This window comes from Dipodomys merriami, unplaced genomic scaffold (assembly GCF_024711535.1).
Source record: "Dipodomys merriami isolate MVZ:Mamm:240054 unplaced genomic scaffold, mDipMer1.0.p SCAF_40, whole genome shotgun sequence".
NCBI lineage: Eukaryota > Metazoa > Chordata > Mammalia > Rodentia > Heteromyidae > Dipodomys > Dipodomys merriami.
This window is the reverse complement of record NW_027205604.1, coordinates 6387929-6406734: the sequence shown is the minus strand read 5'-3', so window position 1 is coordinate 6406734 and position 18806 is coordinate 6387929. Positions and strand designations below refer to the sequence as shown.

At 42.8% G+C, this 18806-nt stretch overlaps 1 protein-coding gene across 1 annotated transcript in view; it reads right to left on the bottom strand.

Moving 5' to 3' along the window:
• Positions 1-9136: 9136 nt before the first annotated feature.
• Nceh1 (neutral cholesterol ester hydrolase 1) overlaps positions 9137-18806 on the bottom strand; it is a 57855-nt gene continuing 48185 nt past the window's right edge. The window contains exons 4-5 of the mRNA XM_069991885.1: positions 15358-15529; positions 9137-13439 (exon numbers count right to left, since the gene is read on the bottom strand). Of these exons, the coding sequence (XP_069847986.1) occupies positions 12822-13439; positions 15358-15529 (790 nt within the window). The 3' untranslated portion in view covers positions 9137-12821. The remainder of the gene's footprint in view (positions 13440-15357; positions 15530-18806) is intronic.

Below are 18806 nucleotides of genomic sequence, written 5' to 3'. Positions count from 1 at the left end.
CAAGCTAGCTTTGAATTATGATCCTCAGATCTCAGCCTCCTGAGTAGCTTAGAAGACAGACATGAGCCACCAGCACCTAGTAGGTTTGTTGTTGTTAAGTATGGCAATCTCACAAATGTCTCTGCTGAGTATTAAACACGTGCTCTGGCTTTAGAAAGCTATCTAGGCATTAGGTGGCTGAGCCTAAATAATTTCTTGCAGATATCCTAGGCAGGAAATGGAGGGCTGTTCACTCAGCTCCAAGGTCTAGAGGGGAGACAAGCCGTTCTGTGAAGTGCAGATGCCTGGCTCAATGGGGTGAGCTAGGAGGGCTCTGCTTCAGAGAGATGCAGATGTCATAGCCTTAGGAAAGCTTTGCATACAGAGAATGCTCTGATTCTGCATTGATTAGCTCCCTAAATGGCTTGACTCACCAGCCTCTGAGTAGCCTCTAAGCAGACCCTATATGGGAGGTTAAAGCCTATCTTGCCTAGATGGAAAAGTTTTGCTGGTACCTGAGTATGTCCATTTAAGGTCTGGCATCTTGTCTTCACCCCCCCAACATACCTGGAACCCTGGAGACAGGGCCGGACACTTGGCTGATAGGTTGCTGAATCTGTCAGTCCAGTGTCTGGAACTGGAAGTGTCCTGTGGCCCCACCCCCTGCACAGATCCTATTTAGGCCTGGAACAGCAAAGGTGAGACGCCATGTTACCTGTTTCTCTGTGATCTTGTCCTGTCTCCTGGCTCATCTCCGATCATCATGGCATTCCAATTCAGCCCTCCCACGGAGCTGAATTGGCTTGTTGGTACTGTTTTTGTTCTTTCTTTCCTCTCTGGCCTATTTCCTAGCTGTGTTATGTGTATTTGGGGGTTGCAGGCCTTTGTAACAACGGGCTGCCTGCAGACTGTTAACTGTACAGTAAAGACTCCAAAATTCCATCTACCAGATGTGGCTTCTGGGATAATTTACCTCACAACAGAAAGACTTGCTTCTCCCTTCTTGGCCCATTCTTTCTGTAAGGTCCGCTCCTGGACGGCGAACAGATTTGGCCCTCCAAGTCTCTGCCCAGTACCTGCTTTACCTAGGCAACTGGCACCCTTGGAGGGGGTCACATCCGCATCCTCTGAGGTCACATCTGGATCCATTGTGGCCATACCTTTCTCCCACTTGGTCCCACCTCCCTTTACCTGGCCACACCTCTCCCACCCCTACCCTCGATAAGGAATGGCCTGGGCCAGATGCCCTTTTTTCCAACCACTTGGAGTGCCAATCTGGTCTGTTGCTAGCTAGTCTGCTGAATAAACCTATTCCTTACCTGAATACCACGTGTGTGGTGTTGTTCTCACTCAGCAGCCTCTTTAAATACCTAACATTTAATACCTAAATAATATTCAAAGGTGGAATACAAAGGATCGAGCCCACCCTGTTTTCCTAGGTGCATACAGAGTCAGGCAAGCCACCATAGATGTGTGCAGACTGCCTGACACAGGCTGGGCATGTAGCTAAGCCTGGCTGTAAACATTCCATTGTAGGCCCAAGCAAAAGTCCCCACCTCCCTAGACCTAATGGCTTTTTCATTAACCTCTGTTTCCCTGCTAGACCCCATAAAACGCCATTCCTGAGCCCACCTCTACACAACCTCCATACACACAAGAAGGTCTGTGTCCCTCGCTAGCCTGCTGAGATCGAGTCTGGCTGTTCCTTCTTTTCTCTCCATTTTCCTAACAAGCCTGACTTCACTTACTGATCTCAAAGACAGTCTTCTTCCTATCTAAGGAATCACAGTGTGGTTCTGGGTACGTGGGGTTGCCACCCAATACAAGAAAAAAGATAAAGATTCTCTAATATCCTGCTATCAAATAAATGGTCCTTCAAAAATAGGATACATTTTTTGACAAGTGGATAAATTCATGTTTTAAAAAGATGAAAAAGAAAAGAAAGACAAAGCATTTGGGGGAGCAGGGAGATGAGTCATGTTTTTACAAAGCAACGTGAGCCCTGCTTTGAGAATTCAGCCATTTCCTTTCGGGCACTCCTGAGGATTTACATTTTTCAGTTGAAAAAAAAAACCACAACAGCTAAATTTAATATATTCTGTGATGAAACATGACATGGCTTATTTATTTGCCTTTTGTAAGTTCAAGAATGCTACTGGAAAAGTTTCCTTTCTTCTGTGAAATTTTGGATGTAATATGAACAGCAGCAGATGGAGGGAGCTAATGCCAGTGGCTTTCAAGTGTGCCCTCTGCTGCCCATTTCCATAAATGCTTAAACTTCTCTTGAAGGCTCCAGGATTTCATCCTGTGGCCAAAGGTTTTCAGAGCACAGAAGAGAAAGAAAGTATTTTCCTGGAGAAAAACTCTCAGAGAATCTTAGATATATAAACAAGGCAGTCAGGTGTGTATGTGTGTGTGTGTGGGGGGGTCATGCCTGCATTCCTAACTTCTCAGAAAGTTGAGATCTGAGGATTTTAATTTGAAGCTAGCTTGGGCAGAAAGCTCATGAGACTTTTCTCTCTAATAAATTAGCAAAAACCTAACTGTGGAGTTGTGCCTCAAGGGGTAGAGCTCCAGGCTTCAGCAAAAAAAAAAGCTAAGGGACCACATCTAGGCCTTGAGTTCAAGTTCTAACACCCACACAAAGGAAAGAGCAAAAGGAAACAAAGAAGAATATAAGCAAGAAAGCATATTATACATAGAAGCATGGAGCATAATTTTACATATGAAAAAGAAAAACAAAAACCAAGTTTGGATCATGGCAACCTGAGAATAACAGAGTCAGCTTTCTCTGCAGAGATGATCAAGTTCCGATTTGGTGACTGGTGAACCTGACCACATCAGGTTCACCTAGCTCATGTAGAAACCATGCCAGCTCCATAGACCTTTCAGACCCACCCACAATCACCACACCACGTCGTACCTGGTGCCTGTGAGGCCTGAAGAGCCGGCCCCAAGGCTTCCTCCATGGGGAAGGATGAACAAAGGCCCAGCAGGAAGAGCAAAGAAAGGTATTGTGCATAAAAGACAACATGGTATCCATGTGGAGCATGTGGATGATGTGCTCAGCATGGTTGGCTGCAGTTCACAGTGGTAGCCAAGACAGGATACCCTAAAACAACAGTTCTTGCTCATCTTAAGTCTCAAAAACATCCAAAGAAATCATTGAGGAACCCCTCCCAAGGGCTTTGGTGATATACATTTTATTTGTTGATAAAGCCTATCATCTTGAAAACAAAAACTGAAAAATGTGAAGTGTATTCATTCCTTCATTTAATTACATTATCTATTTAGTTCCATAGTGTGTGTTTTCTAGGGAGAATTTTTTTTTCTGGTACAAATTAGTGAGAGAAGTGTGGGGCCAGCACACATTTTCACAAATCTCTCTCAATACCTTCTGTAAGTGAGAAGGCTGGAGCTGGCGTCTGTTATTCGGGGTACTGCAGCATTATATGTGGTAGCTGCTGAAGGATGCCCGTGTACAAAGGCACACACTGTCACAGTGTGATGACAAGCTGGTGGACCTTCTGGTCTCCCAAGCACACTTGGGATGTTAACCGAGAAAGAGAAAGCAGAGACAAGGTCATGAGGGAGGCCTGTGCACATGGAAGGGTGTCAAGCTCAGGAATACACCATCGAGCTGGAGTTCTAACCCAGTGTTCCTGGAAGCTGTGGAGTGGCAGGACTCGAGGGACACGAGATTAAAAGCAGAGAAAAAAACCAGTCACTCACTACTAGTTTATTTGGACAAAGAATGAGGGCTGGGTGTCTGGTGATGGAAAGGAAGGAATGGATTTGGGAAAGGTTTAAGAAGTAAAAGACATGAGGGCTGGGAAGTTGGCTCAGTGGTAGAGGGCTTGTCTCACATGTATAAGGCCCTGGATTCGATTCCTCAGCACCACATAAGCAGAAAAAGCCGGAAATGGCGCTGTGGCTCAAGTGGTAGAGTGCTAGCCTTGAGCTGAAGAGCTGAGGGACAGCGCCCAGGCCCAGAGTTCAGGCCCCACGACCAACCAGAAAAAAAAAAAAAAAGAAGAAGAAGTAAAAGACACGAGACTTGGAAAGTAGAGCCAGCAAATGTCCTAATTCTACCTTGGGTATGTGCACACCAAATGGGCCAAACACTGTGGAATTAATGCTAGTGGGGGGGAGGCAGGGGAAGGGAGTAAATTTGGGGAATAGCTCAGCAGACGCACCAGAGGGTGAAGGTGTGAGTCTTCTGCAGGAGTAGGTTTGCTACAAAACGTGAGCTTAGATGCCCTCATTTGTATGAACTGTGTTAAGGAACAGGAGAGCCCCATTTGTAAGGGCTAGGGGTGTGTGGTAGAGGGCTTGTCTAGCTGGCCCTAAGCTTGATATCATCACTAAGGTAGGAAGTGAGGAAGGGGAGAGGAAGAGAAAGGATGTCGCTGACTTTAAAGTTCACAAACTTAAAATACTTTAAGTGTGGTAGTTTCATTCTTTTCACTGCAATTCTTTCTCCATGTTTCCTCCATGTCAGATGACTTGGGTGACAGCAGACATTTCTACTCATACTATTAAGGGAACATTGAAATAAGGCTACATTTAGCTTTTATTTGATGGGGTATATGTGACATGCAGCTATTTCTTTTAAGTTACACTGGCCCAGCCAGTAGATGGATAGTTTCTCTAAAACTCATAACCCACATTCTGCTGAAGGTAAGCTAGAAGGATGCAATATGAATGAATCCTAGCTTCTCAAAGGGTTGTGAGGATCCCACTTCAAAGCCAGCCCATGTATAAAAGTCCAAATGATTCTTATCTGCAATTAATCAGCAATAAGCCAGAAATGAAGGTGTGACTCAAGTGATAGAGTGGAGAAGCCAAGAAAGAATATAAGGCCCTGAGTTCAAACCCCAGTACTGGCACCAGAAAAAAAAAAAGACAGGAAAGGGGAGAGGGGATAGAAAGAGAAAGAGAGAGAGGAAGGAAGGAAGGAAGGAAGGAAGAAAGGAAGGAAGGAAAGAAGGAAGGAAGGAAAAGAAAAAGAGAAAAGAAAAATAGAAAAGAAAGAAAGAGCTAAGGGAAAAAAAAATATTCACGGGACCAGATACAATCTGGAAATTCTCCCCATCATCAGACATAGAAAACTAGTAAACAGAGAATGTTGTAATCATTTAGTCACCATGGAAGTTCTCTTCTGGCAAGAATTAGAGTGCACTCAAAGATGGCTGTAAGTTCTCTGTCATGCCTTCCATTTCATTAGAGTCTGTTTCTCCTCCTTGCATCTGGAGCTGCTCCAGCAATTTGCTTTGACTAGTGGACTGTGATAGGAGGGAGGTCGGGCAACTACATGCTGTGCATGTGGATGCCCAATTCAGATGGAAAGGCCATGTGCGAGGAACAAGGCACTCAGCCCCGATCCCACAAGCTGCCCGTGTGCAGTGCCTGGAGGAGAAGTCAGTCTGCAGCCCCACTGAGCTAACCCCAGCCAACCCCGAGTCCTCAGCTAACAACTACCTCTGCTTTTCTTTTTGTTTCTTTGTTTTGTTTCTGCTTTTCTTGTTGTGTTGCTTTTGAGACAAGGTCTTGCTTTGTAGCCTATACTAGCCTTGAACTTATAAGAGCCTCTTGAATGCCAAGACTGTAGATGTGTGTCACCACGCTTGGCTACAGCTACTGGGTGTTGGTTGGGTTTTTTTTCCCTGCTATTGTTTCATCTTTTAAGTTATATTTTAGTATGTTTAAATGAAGAGATTGCCATTTAACAACTCAGTTTATTAGTAGAATGCACCTTGACTGATAGTAGCCCTCTCTTCATTCTCCCCCAACTCTCTCACCCAACCCCTCCCATAAACGTTTATAGTTAACCAAGACAGGCATTAAACACCCATTACCTCCCTCCCTCCCCACACACTTCTTCCCTTCATTCACTACCAGCTTCCTCGGAATCCTCCTCAAGTATCCGCTTCTACATCTACTGCTTTTAACGAGGCATGTCCAGGTGGCATGTGCCTATACTGTAATCCTGTTTACTCAGGAGGCTGAGATCCAAGGACTGCTGTTCAAAGCCAGCCAGAGCACAGCAGAAAAGTCTGTGAGACTCTTATCACCCCAAAAAGCAAGATGTGAAGCTGTGGCTCAAAGGGGGAGAGTGCCCGCCTTGAGCAAAAACGTGAAGGGACAGCAGCAGGCCCTGAGATCAGGCCCTCCTACCAGGACCAAAACAAAACAAAGCCATAAAAACAATGAATCAAATAACTAACTAACTAGGTGTGTCAGAATGATTTGTTACTCAGCAACAGGTAACTAAAAAGGCATTACAGCACGTGCACTGGTACTGGATTTGTCTAAAAGGAACTGAAGGAGCTTCAGTTTATGAGAACAGAAGAAATACAGTATGCAGCTTAGAAAACCACTATTGAAAGTAAAATACATGGATTGCTGCCAGAAACTCATGCCTGTCATTAGCTACTCCGAAAGTGGAGCTGGAGAGGATGGAGGTTCAAGGCCAGCCTCAAGCATCATTATGAGACCTAAAGAGATGGGGGCTCGTCTGGACACAGACAGTGTCCGGCCAAGGAAGGAGAATAAGCTAAAATGTCAACAATGAACCATGCATCTGTCAGAAATGAAAACCTGGGGGAGGATCCTTCAAGCAGAAAACACATGGATGTGTATACCATCCACCTCTCTTCACTCCCATGGAAAATGACATGCTGAGTGACATGCAGGCCCCACAGACATTATATTTACATTTCCAATTTTTGGATCTGGGTAATCTGATATGGAAACCAGTATTGTCTAGAGAGTTAAATAAAGTCTCCATTAGAAAGAAGGAAATTTAAAACAAACAGATATGGGGGCCAGGCACTGGTGGCTCACATCTGTAATCCTAGCTACTCAGGAGGCTGAGATCTGAGGATCCTGGTTTGAAGCCAACCCATGCAGAAAAGTCCATGAAACTCTGATCTCCAATTACTCTGCAAAAGGCTGTAAGTGTAAGTGGTAGTGCAAGTGGTAAAGTGCCAGCCTTGAGCAAAAAAGCTAAAGGACAATGTCCATACCCTGAGTTCAAGCTCCAGGCACACACACACACACACACACACACGCACGCACACGCACACGCACACACACACACACACACACACACAACAAAAGGAACAGATAAAAACTTGGAAAATAAAATTCATAATCAATGAAAAAAAAAACAGGGGGCTGGGAAGGTGGCTCAGTGGTAGAATGCTTGCCTCGCATGCATGAGTCCCTGGGTTCCATTCCTCAGCACCACATAAGCAAAAAGAAAAAAGCCGGAAGTGGTGCTGTGGCTCAAGTGGTAGAGTGCTAGCCTTGAGCTGAAGAGCTGAGGGACAGCACCCAGGCCCAGAGTTCAGGCCCCATGACCGGACCCCCAAAAGAAAACAAACCAAAAAAACAAAAACAAACAAACAAAAAACCAGAAAGTTGGGATTGTTAGTGGTAGGTGCTTGCCTAGCATATATGAAGCCCCAGGTTCTTTTCTTTTCTTTTTTTGGGGGGAGTCTGGTCTTGGGGCTTGAACTCTGGGCCTGGGCGCTGTCCCTCAGCTCTTCAGCTCAAGGCTAACGCTCTGCCACTTGAGCCACAGCGCCACTTCCGGATTTTTTTTCTTTTTGCTTATGTGGTGCTGAGGAATTGAACCCAGGGCCTCATGCATGCAAGGCAAGCGCTCTACCACTGAGCCACCTTCCCAGCTGAAGCCCCAGGTTCGATTCCTCAGTACCACATAAACAGAAAAAGCTGGAAGTGGCACTGTGGATCAAGTGATAGAGTGCTAGCCTTGAGCGAAGGAAGCTCAGGGACAGTGCCCAGATGCTGAGTTCAAGCCCCAGAACTGGCAAAAAAAGAAGAGAAAGAAAGGAAGGAAGGAAGGAAGGAAGGAAGGAAGGAAGGAAGGAAGGAAGGAAGGAAGGAAGGAAGGAAGGAAGGAAGGAAGGAAGGGAAAAGAAAAGAAAAGAAAAGAAAAGAAAAAACAGAGTTACATCTAATGCCTCAAAGAAGAATTACTGGAACCTTTGATGAATATTTTTTATAGCCACATACCAGCTGCTTGTGAAAAACACAATTATAATTGGGGGGAAGTGAATCAGGATACATTGTATACATGTGGAAATGTTACAATGAAACACCCCTTGTACAGTTAATGTATGCTAATAAATAATTGTAAGCCAGGCACAGGTGGCTCATGCCTGTAATCCTTGCTACTTAGGAGGCTGAGATCTGAGGATCTGAGCAGGAAAGTTGAGAGACTCTTATCTTCAGTTAACCACTCAAAAGCTGGAAGTAGAGCCATGGCTCCAGTAGTAGAGCATTAGCGTTGAGTAAAAAGTTTAGACATAGCACTCGGGCCCTGAGTTCAAGCCCCATGGTCAGCACACACACACACACACACACACACACACACACACACACACACACACACACACTCACTCACTCACTCACTCACTCACGGTCACACTCTAGTCTATGACTTTGTTTCCTCTTTTTTAAGACAGGGTCTCACCATGTAGCTCAGGCTGATCTCAAACTTGTGAGTTTCCTGCCTCAGCTTCCCAAGTGCGGGATTCTACCACGCACTTGTACACCACCGTACTTGGCAATGTGGAACCATTTAGTGCATCCATCTATATAATTGAATCTAAAGAGAATCCTTTGTAAATTCCTGTGTTTGCAAGGCTATAGACTATGTAATACACTCAAATGAGAAATGGTGTAACAGTTAACTCGAGAATTTTTCTTTAGTGATCCAGACAATTCTTTGGTTGAAATGGCTCCAACCTAGACTTTTTTTTTTTTTTGCATTATCCTTTCCTACTATGGATATTAAAGATCCCCACAATCCCAAAGCCCCCCAACTTTTATGAATAGTCTGGCCAGTCTAAGGCAGGTTTCACTTAGGTAAGACAACATACGATGACTCCAGGCACCATGACACAGTATCATCCAGGAAGTCATGAAGCCACTTCCCATGACAGAAAGACAGCTGGGCGATACAGTGGGGAGAATCTGGGGAGTAGGGATCTGAGGTACAGGAAAAATAAAAAGAGAATATGAAGTACTTTGTCAAATAGAAACCAATGGGAGCAGGAGAACTCATAGAGCTACAGTTCCAGATGGAGGCATTTTATTTCCAAAGAGAGACACATTACCATCTCTATACTGGTTCTCATTTTATAAAATTTATTCGCTCCTAAAATCCTTCATAGAACCTTCCTTCCCACCACCCCTTTGCAGTGGGGTCAAAGGTCAAAGGTTAAAGATCATGCATAAAATATGATATCCACCCATATAATCTTGATACACATCTCAATACATCATAAATCAACAAGAAAACATTAATTTACACTTCAGATTAATTTACACTTCAAGGTTTTCTGCATATATTAATATTCTTATTTCACATACACTCATATTACAAAAAGATGATCAACTTTTTTCCTAAGATCAGAAAAACAGACAAAACTGTACTAGAAAAAAAAGACCTATCAGCAGAATACCAAAAAAAAAATCATTGTTTATAAGACTAAACCCTAAAGGAAAATAAAACTCAAGTATTTTGTCAGGAATAGGGTGGGCCCCTCTTTTTCCATTCAGTTTTCACTGAGAGAACTCTTGCGAGATCTGAAAACACTTAGCTGGAATTACTGTTGAGTTTGGCTCACAATTCTGGGGAAGGGAAATGTCATTTTATGGAACTGTGCATTTATTATAGCATTTTCTCAGAGACAGACAAACACATAATAGGACCTGTCTTTTAATGGTATGAAAAAATTTATAGGCATGGAGCCAAGCTCTCTTGGCTCATACCTGTAATCTCAGCAGGCTGAGATCCAAAGATTGAGGTTTAAATTCAGCCCAGGCAGACAAATCCATGAGACTCTTTTATTTCCAACTAACCAGCAAAGTCAGAAGTGATGTGGCTCAAGTAGTAGAGCACCAACTAGCCTTGAGCAAAAAAGTCAAGCGCAAGTGCAAGGCCTTGAGTTCAAACACCAGTACTCTCTCTCTCTCTCTCTCTCTCTCTCTCTCTCTCTCTCTCTCTCTCTCTCTCTCTCTCTCTCTCTCTCTCTCTCTCTCTCACACACACACACACACACACCAGCAAAGGGGTAGAGGTGAGGGTCTGGCTCATTAGAGCACTTGCCTAGTATGTGAAGTTCTGGGTTCAATTCCCAGCACCACAAGAAAAAATATTCTTAAAAAGTAGATACCAATAGAACAATACTTTCCCTAATATTCTCATGATTATTTTCTCCTAATCTCAGTCAAAAATGAGCACCAACTTGTATGCCAAGTAGGAAAGAAAGGGCTCAACAGACATCTTTGATGCCACCTGGGTGTAGACAGAAAGTCTCTGAGTTGGAGAAAAGTGTGACAATGCATCTGTCTATGCATACAGAATCCTAACAACAACAACAACAAAATCACCATAGGAGGACAGTACACTACCAGGCTGGAAATGTGATTGGAATTTATAGCTGCAAGAGACTTCAAAGATGAAGTAATTGAGCTCTCTTGATTTTAAGGAAAAGGGAGACAAGGCCCAAAGATGATCTATGATTCACCTAAGTATGCTCTGAAGATAGCTTGTATGATTATTGCTACACACACACACACACACACACACACACACACACACACATACACACACACACAATTGGCTCTTGCAACAACTATGTAAAATTTCATTCGTTAGCTCATTGGCAGAAGTGGCTAAGAAATACCCTGCCTTCAAAGGAGTGAAAAAGAGGATCTACTTTCTGTCCCTCATGTACTGTGTCCTTGCTCAGTCAGACTGTTCTTTTTCACAGCCCCTTGGCTAGTGTTCTACCATTTGAACCAGATCTCTGCAGCTGGATTGGGGCAGAAATGGGGTAGCAGGAAGAAGGGCAGAGCGCTCAACTGAGGTCAGAACTGGAGTTTCTTGAGTGCACCTATGCTCACACTGGCAGTGAAGATCTTACATGAATGTAAGTTTGGGTTGTTAGAACTTCTAGATCTAGTTGGAAATAAAAACAAAATTAGGGGTGTAGGAATGAGGTGCCCAGGCCTGTCCTTTACCCAGAAAGTGAGGGCCCCTGTCACCATCAAGAGCAGAGATGATTTACTTGGGAAGCTGAGATCTGAGGGTTGTGGTTCGAAACCAGCCCAGGTAGGCAAATTTGAGAGACTTATCTCAATTAGCCAACAAAGAGCCAGAAGTGGAGCTGTGGCTCAAATGATGGAGCACCAGCCTTGCGCAAAAAAGCTAAGCAAGAACAAGAAGACAAAAGTTCAAGCTCAGTACTGGCACAAAAAAAAAAAAAAAAAAAAAAAAGAAAAGAAAAAAAAAGGAGAGAAAGAGAAAAGATAAACATGAACTACAGGTTGAATATCTATATCCTTCATCTAAAATACTTGGGACAAGAAGTGTCCCAGATTGGGGATTTCTCTAGATTTTAGAATATTTGTCTACATATAATGAGATCTTAGGATGGGACAAAATGCTAAACGAGATATTAATTTATGTTGTAGAAATACATTGCAAACACAGTCTGAAAGTAACTTTGTATACTATTTTAAGTATTTTTGAGCATGGAACAAATTTTTGTGATGTAGATTTCCCTGCTTGTGGAATCATAGTAGTATTCAAAGTTTTGGAGTTTGGAGAATTTCATATTTGATGTGAGAGATATCCAAGCTGCATTAAGTTTGATGGCTTTACTAGGTATAATCTGAGTCGCTAGTTATTTAATTCAAACATGAATATAAATATCAAAATATTGTGTTCTAATATATAGTACTAATAATTACTTCTTCCATAAAATTATTTGTGGGTATAACTCTAAGGTAGGTTTTTTAAAAATATCACTATTTTAAATATTGATTATAGATGTCTTTCAGAAAAAATCCTGTCTAGCTACATATTAACATTACATAACTTAAAAAAATAAACAGTGCATCATATTATACCAAAATAGTCCCTGTTGAAAGCCATATAAGTGAAAAAAGTTGAGTCTCCAAGAATGGACTAGACCTTCCAAAGGTTTTTTTTTTCATCATTTAAAACTAATATTAAATATGCTTTTATTTCCCAACTATACCAAATATATACATACTGCTCTTAGTAATTTATACCAGAAGCATTTTTAATGAAACAAATAGTTTCATTTGCCTATTTTTACGTATTTCACAATGGGAAATTTATCCTATATTTAAATAAATTTGTTCCCAAGGAAAAGATAAAACCAAACCACAAAATTTTAACTATATGTAGATAGATATTCAGTGCATGCAAACTCTTGTTTTCTACTAATAGTGGTTCAAAGGAACTTTCAAGTATCATGAGAAGCCATGTGGTAGTTACAGGTGGCTCTCTTACAGAATCAATGCTCTAGAGAAACAAAGCCTTCTGAGAATGTGTCTTGCTAAAAGCCTTGTTCCTATAGGACACACAACGATCCACAAAGAACAATGGGCACTTGGTCCCTAGCACTGACCTGAATGCACCCATGTAACTAGTTTTTGACCCAAAGTAAACTCTAGAAAGTTGAGGATGAGCCCACATTTTCTTAACTCCTTAGACATTCTTCTTTTATCCACAATTTTAAAAAAAACACACATCTTTTCAGACAAGATGGCCCACTTTGGGGACCAAGTCAGGTGTTTTGCACTTCAATGAGTCAAATTCACTTTTTTTAAAAATTAGATGATCATAAAGTCTGCAAGGAACAGAGATTCCAAAACTTGCAAGTAACAAAAGGGAGGCGGGGAATAGAATTAGGCCACAAAGACAGTTACATCTTTCCTAAGCAGGTGCAGGTTATCAATAGGGACTCGAGCTGTCTAGAAGTTTTATTCCTTTATAGGTTTTGATCTAGCCACTTGATGTAACTATACCTAGTCCGGACTCCCACTGAGAAGTTGGTGGGCCAGCTGGTGAAAATCATGCAGCCGTGGAAGCCATCCTCGAAGTGGTCGAGGGTCACGTCCACACCCGCATTCACCAAGCGCTTGGCGTACATGATCCCGTCGTCCCTCAGAACATCGTGCTCACAGGTTAGGATGTAGGTCTTTGGCAGGTGCTGAAGGACTTCCTGATCTGCAATGAGGGGGGACGAACGGGCATCCAGCAGCTGAGGCAGCTCCTTGATGATCCTGGCATTGCCTGTGGTCTGCACCACAGGCTTGTAGTTCTTTGTGATGGATGCGGGCAAGAGTGACGTCCAGTTGAGATAAGCCCTAAAGGCAGCCGCCTCGGACACATCCAATGCAGTGTGGTTATTCACTACCATCGCCTGTACAAAGTCATAATCGCCTTTGAAGTAGTCCACCCAGTACTTCGCCATGACATAGCGGGGCAGGATTGGGGTGTTCACGTTTTGCTGATAACTGGGTGTGTTAAAATCTAAAGCTTGAAGGACTGGATAGATCAGAGCTTGCAGTTTGAGCTTATTTCTTACGCTGGTATCTTGACTAAACTGGGAAAGAGAAAAACAACATTTCATTTGGTGTAGATTCTTTCAAGCCAACTATACCTTAGAGAGTTGCTTCAGGGTTTGCTTTCCAATCAGTCAAAGCTGATAGTGTGAAATTACCAATAAGCACTAAGCAATTGTAATGGTTTACATCTAGTAACTTCTCCCCAAATCTTGTAATATGTTAAAGATTTGGTTGCCAGTTGGCTTTTTGGAAAGCAATTGACCCTAAAGACTCTAATCTCCATTGCTGTGTTTGAGTGTGTGTGTGTGTGTGTGTGTGTGTGTGTGTGTGTGTGTGTATTGGTACTAGAGTTTGGACTCAGAGCCTCCTTGTTTGACTTTTTCACTCAAAGGTGCCACTCTATCATCTGAACCACATATTCATTTCTAACTTTTTGCTGATCTATAGGAGATAAAGAGTCTCACAGTTTTCTGCTTCGGTTTTCAGTCAAGATCCTTAGATCTCAGACACGAGTAGCTATAATTCCAGGTGTGAGCTTCCTGTATTGGGCCCACTGGTACATTTATAATTTTATGGCATTATTGGGAGGAGGTAGGCCTTACTTGGAGGAACTAGGTCACAGGAGGTGTACCCTGAAGGGGTATGTCTTTCCCTGCTCCTCCTTTCTCTCCGCCTCTCCCTCCCTTTCCCTCTTCCGTTCTGTCCCATCTTTCCTTCCCGCTCTGCTTCTGAATGCCAGGAGGTAAGAACCAGCTTTATCCCACCCAGCCCTTCTGCCATGATGTTCTGCTTTGCCTGAGGATTCAAATAATAGAGTCATCTGACATGCCTGAAACCTCTGAATCTGTAAGCCAGAGTAACTCCTTCTTCTTTGAAGTTGGTTTCTCCTTGGTATTTTTGTCATAGCAAGGACAAGCTGACTAACAGAGCAGAGTGGTTTAAAAAAAATGTTCACCATCACTTCCCTGCCAAGATTCTAGGTATTTCCTAAGAAAGGACCAGTGTGCATAACTCAATAATTTTGAATGAACCTAGGGCCCATGACTTCTGAGATCTGTAAACCCTCATGAACACTTTATTTGCATCATGGTACTCAGTATACCTTGCTGGGTATTATTGGTGTATTATCTGTAATCATTAAATGTTTTAATTTTTCAAAAGGCAAAGTCTTCCTAGAGAGGAATAAACAGGTCTGGCTGTGCTAGAGGAGAAGGGGAGGAAAAGCTAAATGAACAGACCATAAAGTGTCCTGGTACACCCCCCTGGAGGAGCCCTTAGCCTTCAAGCTTGCTGAGAGAATGACAGCTGACATAACACAGACAAGGGACCCCGGACAGGCTACACTGGAACAGGAAGGAAGTGCCCACTGCTGCAGATCCCAGCACCCAGCAAGACTGCAGCCCTCCCATTTGTAATTCTACTTTCTAAAACTAGACATTTTTCCTGTAAGAACTAAAAGGAAACTGAATAGATTACTAGGCTGCATAGGTTACTTTCATGCTAAAAGATCTTCCAGTGAATTGGGCACTAGTGGTTCACTACTGTAATCCTAGCTAGGCAGGAGGCTGAGATCTGAAGATCAAAGTTCAAAGTCAGCATAAGAGGAAAGGTCAATGAGACTCTTATTCTCCAGTTGACTAGCAAAGAGTTGGAAGTGGAGCAGTGGCTCATATGGTAGAATGGCAGCTTGGAGCAAAAAAGCAAGGGAGAGCACAAGACCCTGAATTCAAGCCCCAGTTCAAACACAAAAAATAATACATTGTATATTATTTGTATTGCATCGTAACAATACAATACAATACAATAGTTAGTCTCCTCAGGCCTTTAGAGACCCATTTCCCTTCTCTGAGCTATCTGAGTGTGTCATATCAATAGAAAGGCCGAGTAAGGAGCAACCCCATGAGGTACCATCCATCCTCTCTCTTCCTACCAGCTCATCAGGTCAGTTGGTGTTACCTGTTGTGCAAGGACAGCAGCCAAATTCCCACCAGCACTGTCACCAGAAATGCCAATTCTGTCTGGGTCAACATGGTACTGCTGCAGGACTTCAGGCTGCAGGAAGTACTTTGTGGCACGCACAACGTCGTGAATTTGCTCAGGAAAATAGACCTGTGGAACCAGCCTGTATCTGCAAAGACAAAGACAAAGCTTGTTTTAGGACTTCATTATCAGTTATTTAAAGTTCACACACGGGGCTGAAGGCAAGGCTTAAGTGGTAGACTATCTCTCTAGCAAGCCCAGAGGCCCTGAGTTCAAACCCCAGTACCACCAACAATCAAAGTTAAAAAAAAAAAGTTTTAAAGACAAAAATGAAAAAAAAATAAAGACAAAAATGTATTCTTTCAAAGCCCGAAATAGTTTTGGAAATTAAAATAATATATAAACTATAAAGGCAAATGAGGTATTTCCTTTTAAAAATAGACTACAGCCAGGTACCAGTGGCTCATGCCTGTAATCCTAGCTACTCAGGAGGTTGAGATCTGAGGATCACAGTTCAAAGCCAGCCTGGGCAGGAAAGTCTGTGAGACTCTTATCTCCAATAAGCCACCAGAAAACCGGAAGTGGCACTGTGGCTCAAGTGGTAGAGCACTTGCCTTGAGATGAAGAGCTGGCGGACAGCACCGAGGCCTAGAGTTTAAGCCCACAACCAACAAAATTAATTAATTAATTAATATGAATAAAAATAGACTAATAAATTGTATGAGCAAAAAGACCTTTTTGTTTTATGTTCTCAGCCCCCACTCAAAATCAAACACGTATGTGGCTAAGTGCTGGTCCCTCATGTTCATAATCCTCGTTACTCAAGAGGCTGAAATCTGAGGATTGTGGTTCAAAGCCAGCCCAGGTAGTATGAGACCCTTATCTCCAATTAACCAGCAAAAAGAGAGAAGCGAAACTATGGCTCAAATAGTATAGTGCTAGTCTTGTGCTATAAAGCCAAGTGAGAGCAAAGAGATGCTGAGTTCAAGTCTCTCTATATACACATACAACACACCACCACCACCATTAACTCAAAATTGAAAGCCATCACAGAGTTTGAAAGTTCCTTTCTGGAGGTCAGGGTTTTATTGACAATGCCTCTGGGTTATGAGGTGATTTGGCAGCATTAACCACAGTGAATAATGAATAAGTGAATAATATATCTCCATAATTCATTTGATAAATAACATGAAACTGCACCCTATCAAAGAGTTCATGCTCTTGCGACACTGAACCAAAGCCATGCGTGGCCTTGTCAGAACACTGGAAATAGAAGGTCCACTGCTTGTTAGAGGAAAGGTAAGTTTTAGGTAGCATAGCCCAGGCCTCTAGCATCTCTCTGCGGCTCCTCCTGCTGGCACAGGCAGGAGGCTTTTGTGTTCCTATCCTGTACAAGTTGTAAGAGGTCTGGTTTTGTCAAATTCCCTGCTGGGTGCTGGTAGCTCACACCTGTCATCCTAGCTACTCAAAAGTATGAGATCTGAGGATCACAGTTCAAAGCCATCCAGGCAATAAAGTCCTAGCTCCAATTAACTAACAAAAAGCAGGAAGTAAAGTTGTGACTTCAGTGGTAGAGTACTAGCCTTGAGTGAACAAGCTAAGGGACAGCACCTAGGCCCCAAGCTCAAGTCCTAGTTCTCTCTCTCTCTCTCTCTCTCTCTCTCTCTCTCTCTCTCTCTCTCTCTCTCTCTCTCTCTCTCTCTCTCTCTCTCTCTCTCTCTCTCCTTGCCCATACCTTGTATGTGCGTACTGCAGGTCTGCTTACCCTCCTCCTGTGCTTGTCAGTCATGTCTCCCTCACTCCTTGAGTCTTACTGGGAGGTCTGTGTGGAACTGCACTTGCTTGCAGCACTGGGGTGGCCACTCCAGACACTTACATACACCACCAATTTTGTCCTTCATGTAAAATGTGTTCTTCTTGCTTTCTTTGAAGGTCATGCACTCTCTTTGATATAAAGGTCTGCGCTTTGTCATTTGTTTTTGTGCCGGTATTGTGGCTTGAACCCAGGGCCTGCATACTCACTTTTAGCTTTTTTCCCTCAAGGCTGGACCTGTATGACTCGAACCACATCACTACTTTCAGCTGTTTACCAGTTACTTGGAGATAAGAGTCTCATGAACTTTCCTCCCTAGGCTGGCTGGCTTTGAATGGTGATCCTCAGATCTTGGCCTCCTGAGCAGCTAGGATTACAGGTGTGAGCCTCCACTGCCTGGCAATTCTCAGCCTTTCTGGTTAATGTCAAGTGAAACAACTCATCATGTTTCTAATTTCTATGCATGGTGTATCTAATAACACTGTTGCTTTTGTTTATTTGGGATTTTTTGCTTATTATCATTATTAGTTTTGGTGGCAGTGAAGAGGCTTCAATTCACTTGGCCTTTTTGCTCACAGCTGGTGCTCTACGACTTGATCCATGCCTTCAACCTCACTTTTCATGGGTTATTTTGGCGATAAGAGTCTTGCATACTCTTCTGCCTGGGCTGGCTTTGAGGTGCACTCCTCCAGGTCAGCCTTATGAGAATTAGGATGACAGGAGTGAGCCACCAGCAGGTGGCTCTCATAAGTCTGTTTTGAGTATTAATGTAGCCTCACCTTGTGAATGAAGAAACTCAGGCACAGAAAAGTGACTAGACTTGTAAAGTAAGTCAAACATACAACACAAAATGAGAACGGACAAAGTATCTAATTACAATTCCAAAACAATCATTTCAGATTGTCTTTTAAATTTACATCTCATAATCAATCAGCTTACTGTTTTTCTAAGTATTCTATAAAAAGTCATTTATTTTTCTCACCTAAAATGCCTATATTGTGAGTGTGGGGGGAGGGGGTTAAGTACTGGGACTTGAACTCAGGGCCTGGGTACTGTCATTTAGCGCCTGCCCTCAAGGCTGGAACCATTTCAACCACAGCTCCACTTCTGGCTTTTGCTAGTTAACTATGTCAAGAATACAGAAAGGGAGGGCAGATCTATTTGTTTTCAAGTATTTATGTGAACTAGTAAATGTGATTTAAAAAAAAAAAAAAAAAAGAGTCTCTCAGACTTTCCTGCCCAGGCTGGCTTCAAACTGCACTCCTCAGATCTCAGCTTCCTGAGTAGCTGGGATTAGGCATGAGCCATTGGTGCCCTAGAAACTCAGACAGGTAATTAAAGATTTTCACATTCAGTTCAGATAGTCAACTGGATGAATATTTTTGAAATATTATGATAAATAGAGAACATAGAACTGATCACTGTGGAATAAGTATGTTTGACATTAGAAATTTTAAAAATCCCTTATGAGAGATAGGATCAAAGTACATTACCTACACATTATAATATACACTAACAAAAAACTGAATTCCTGGAAGTGGCGCTGTAGTTCAAGCAGTCAAGAACTAGCCTTCAGCTGAAGAAGTTGGGGACAGTGCCCAGGCTCAGAGTT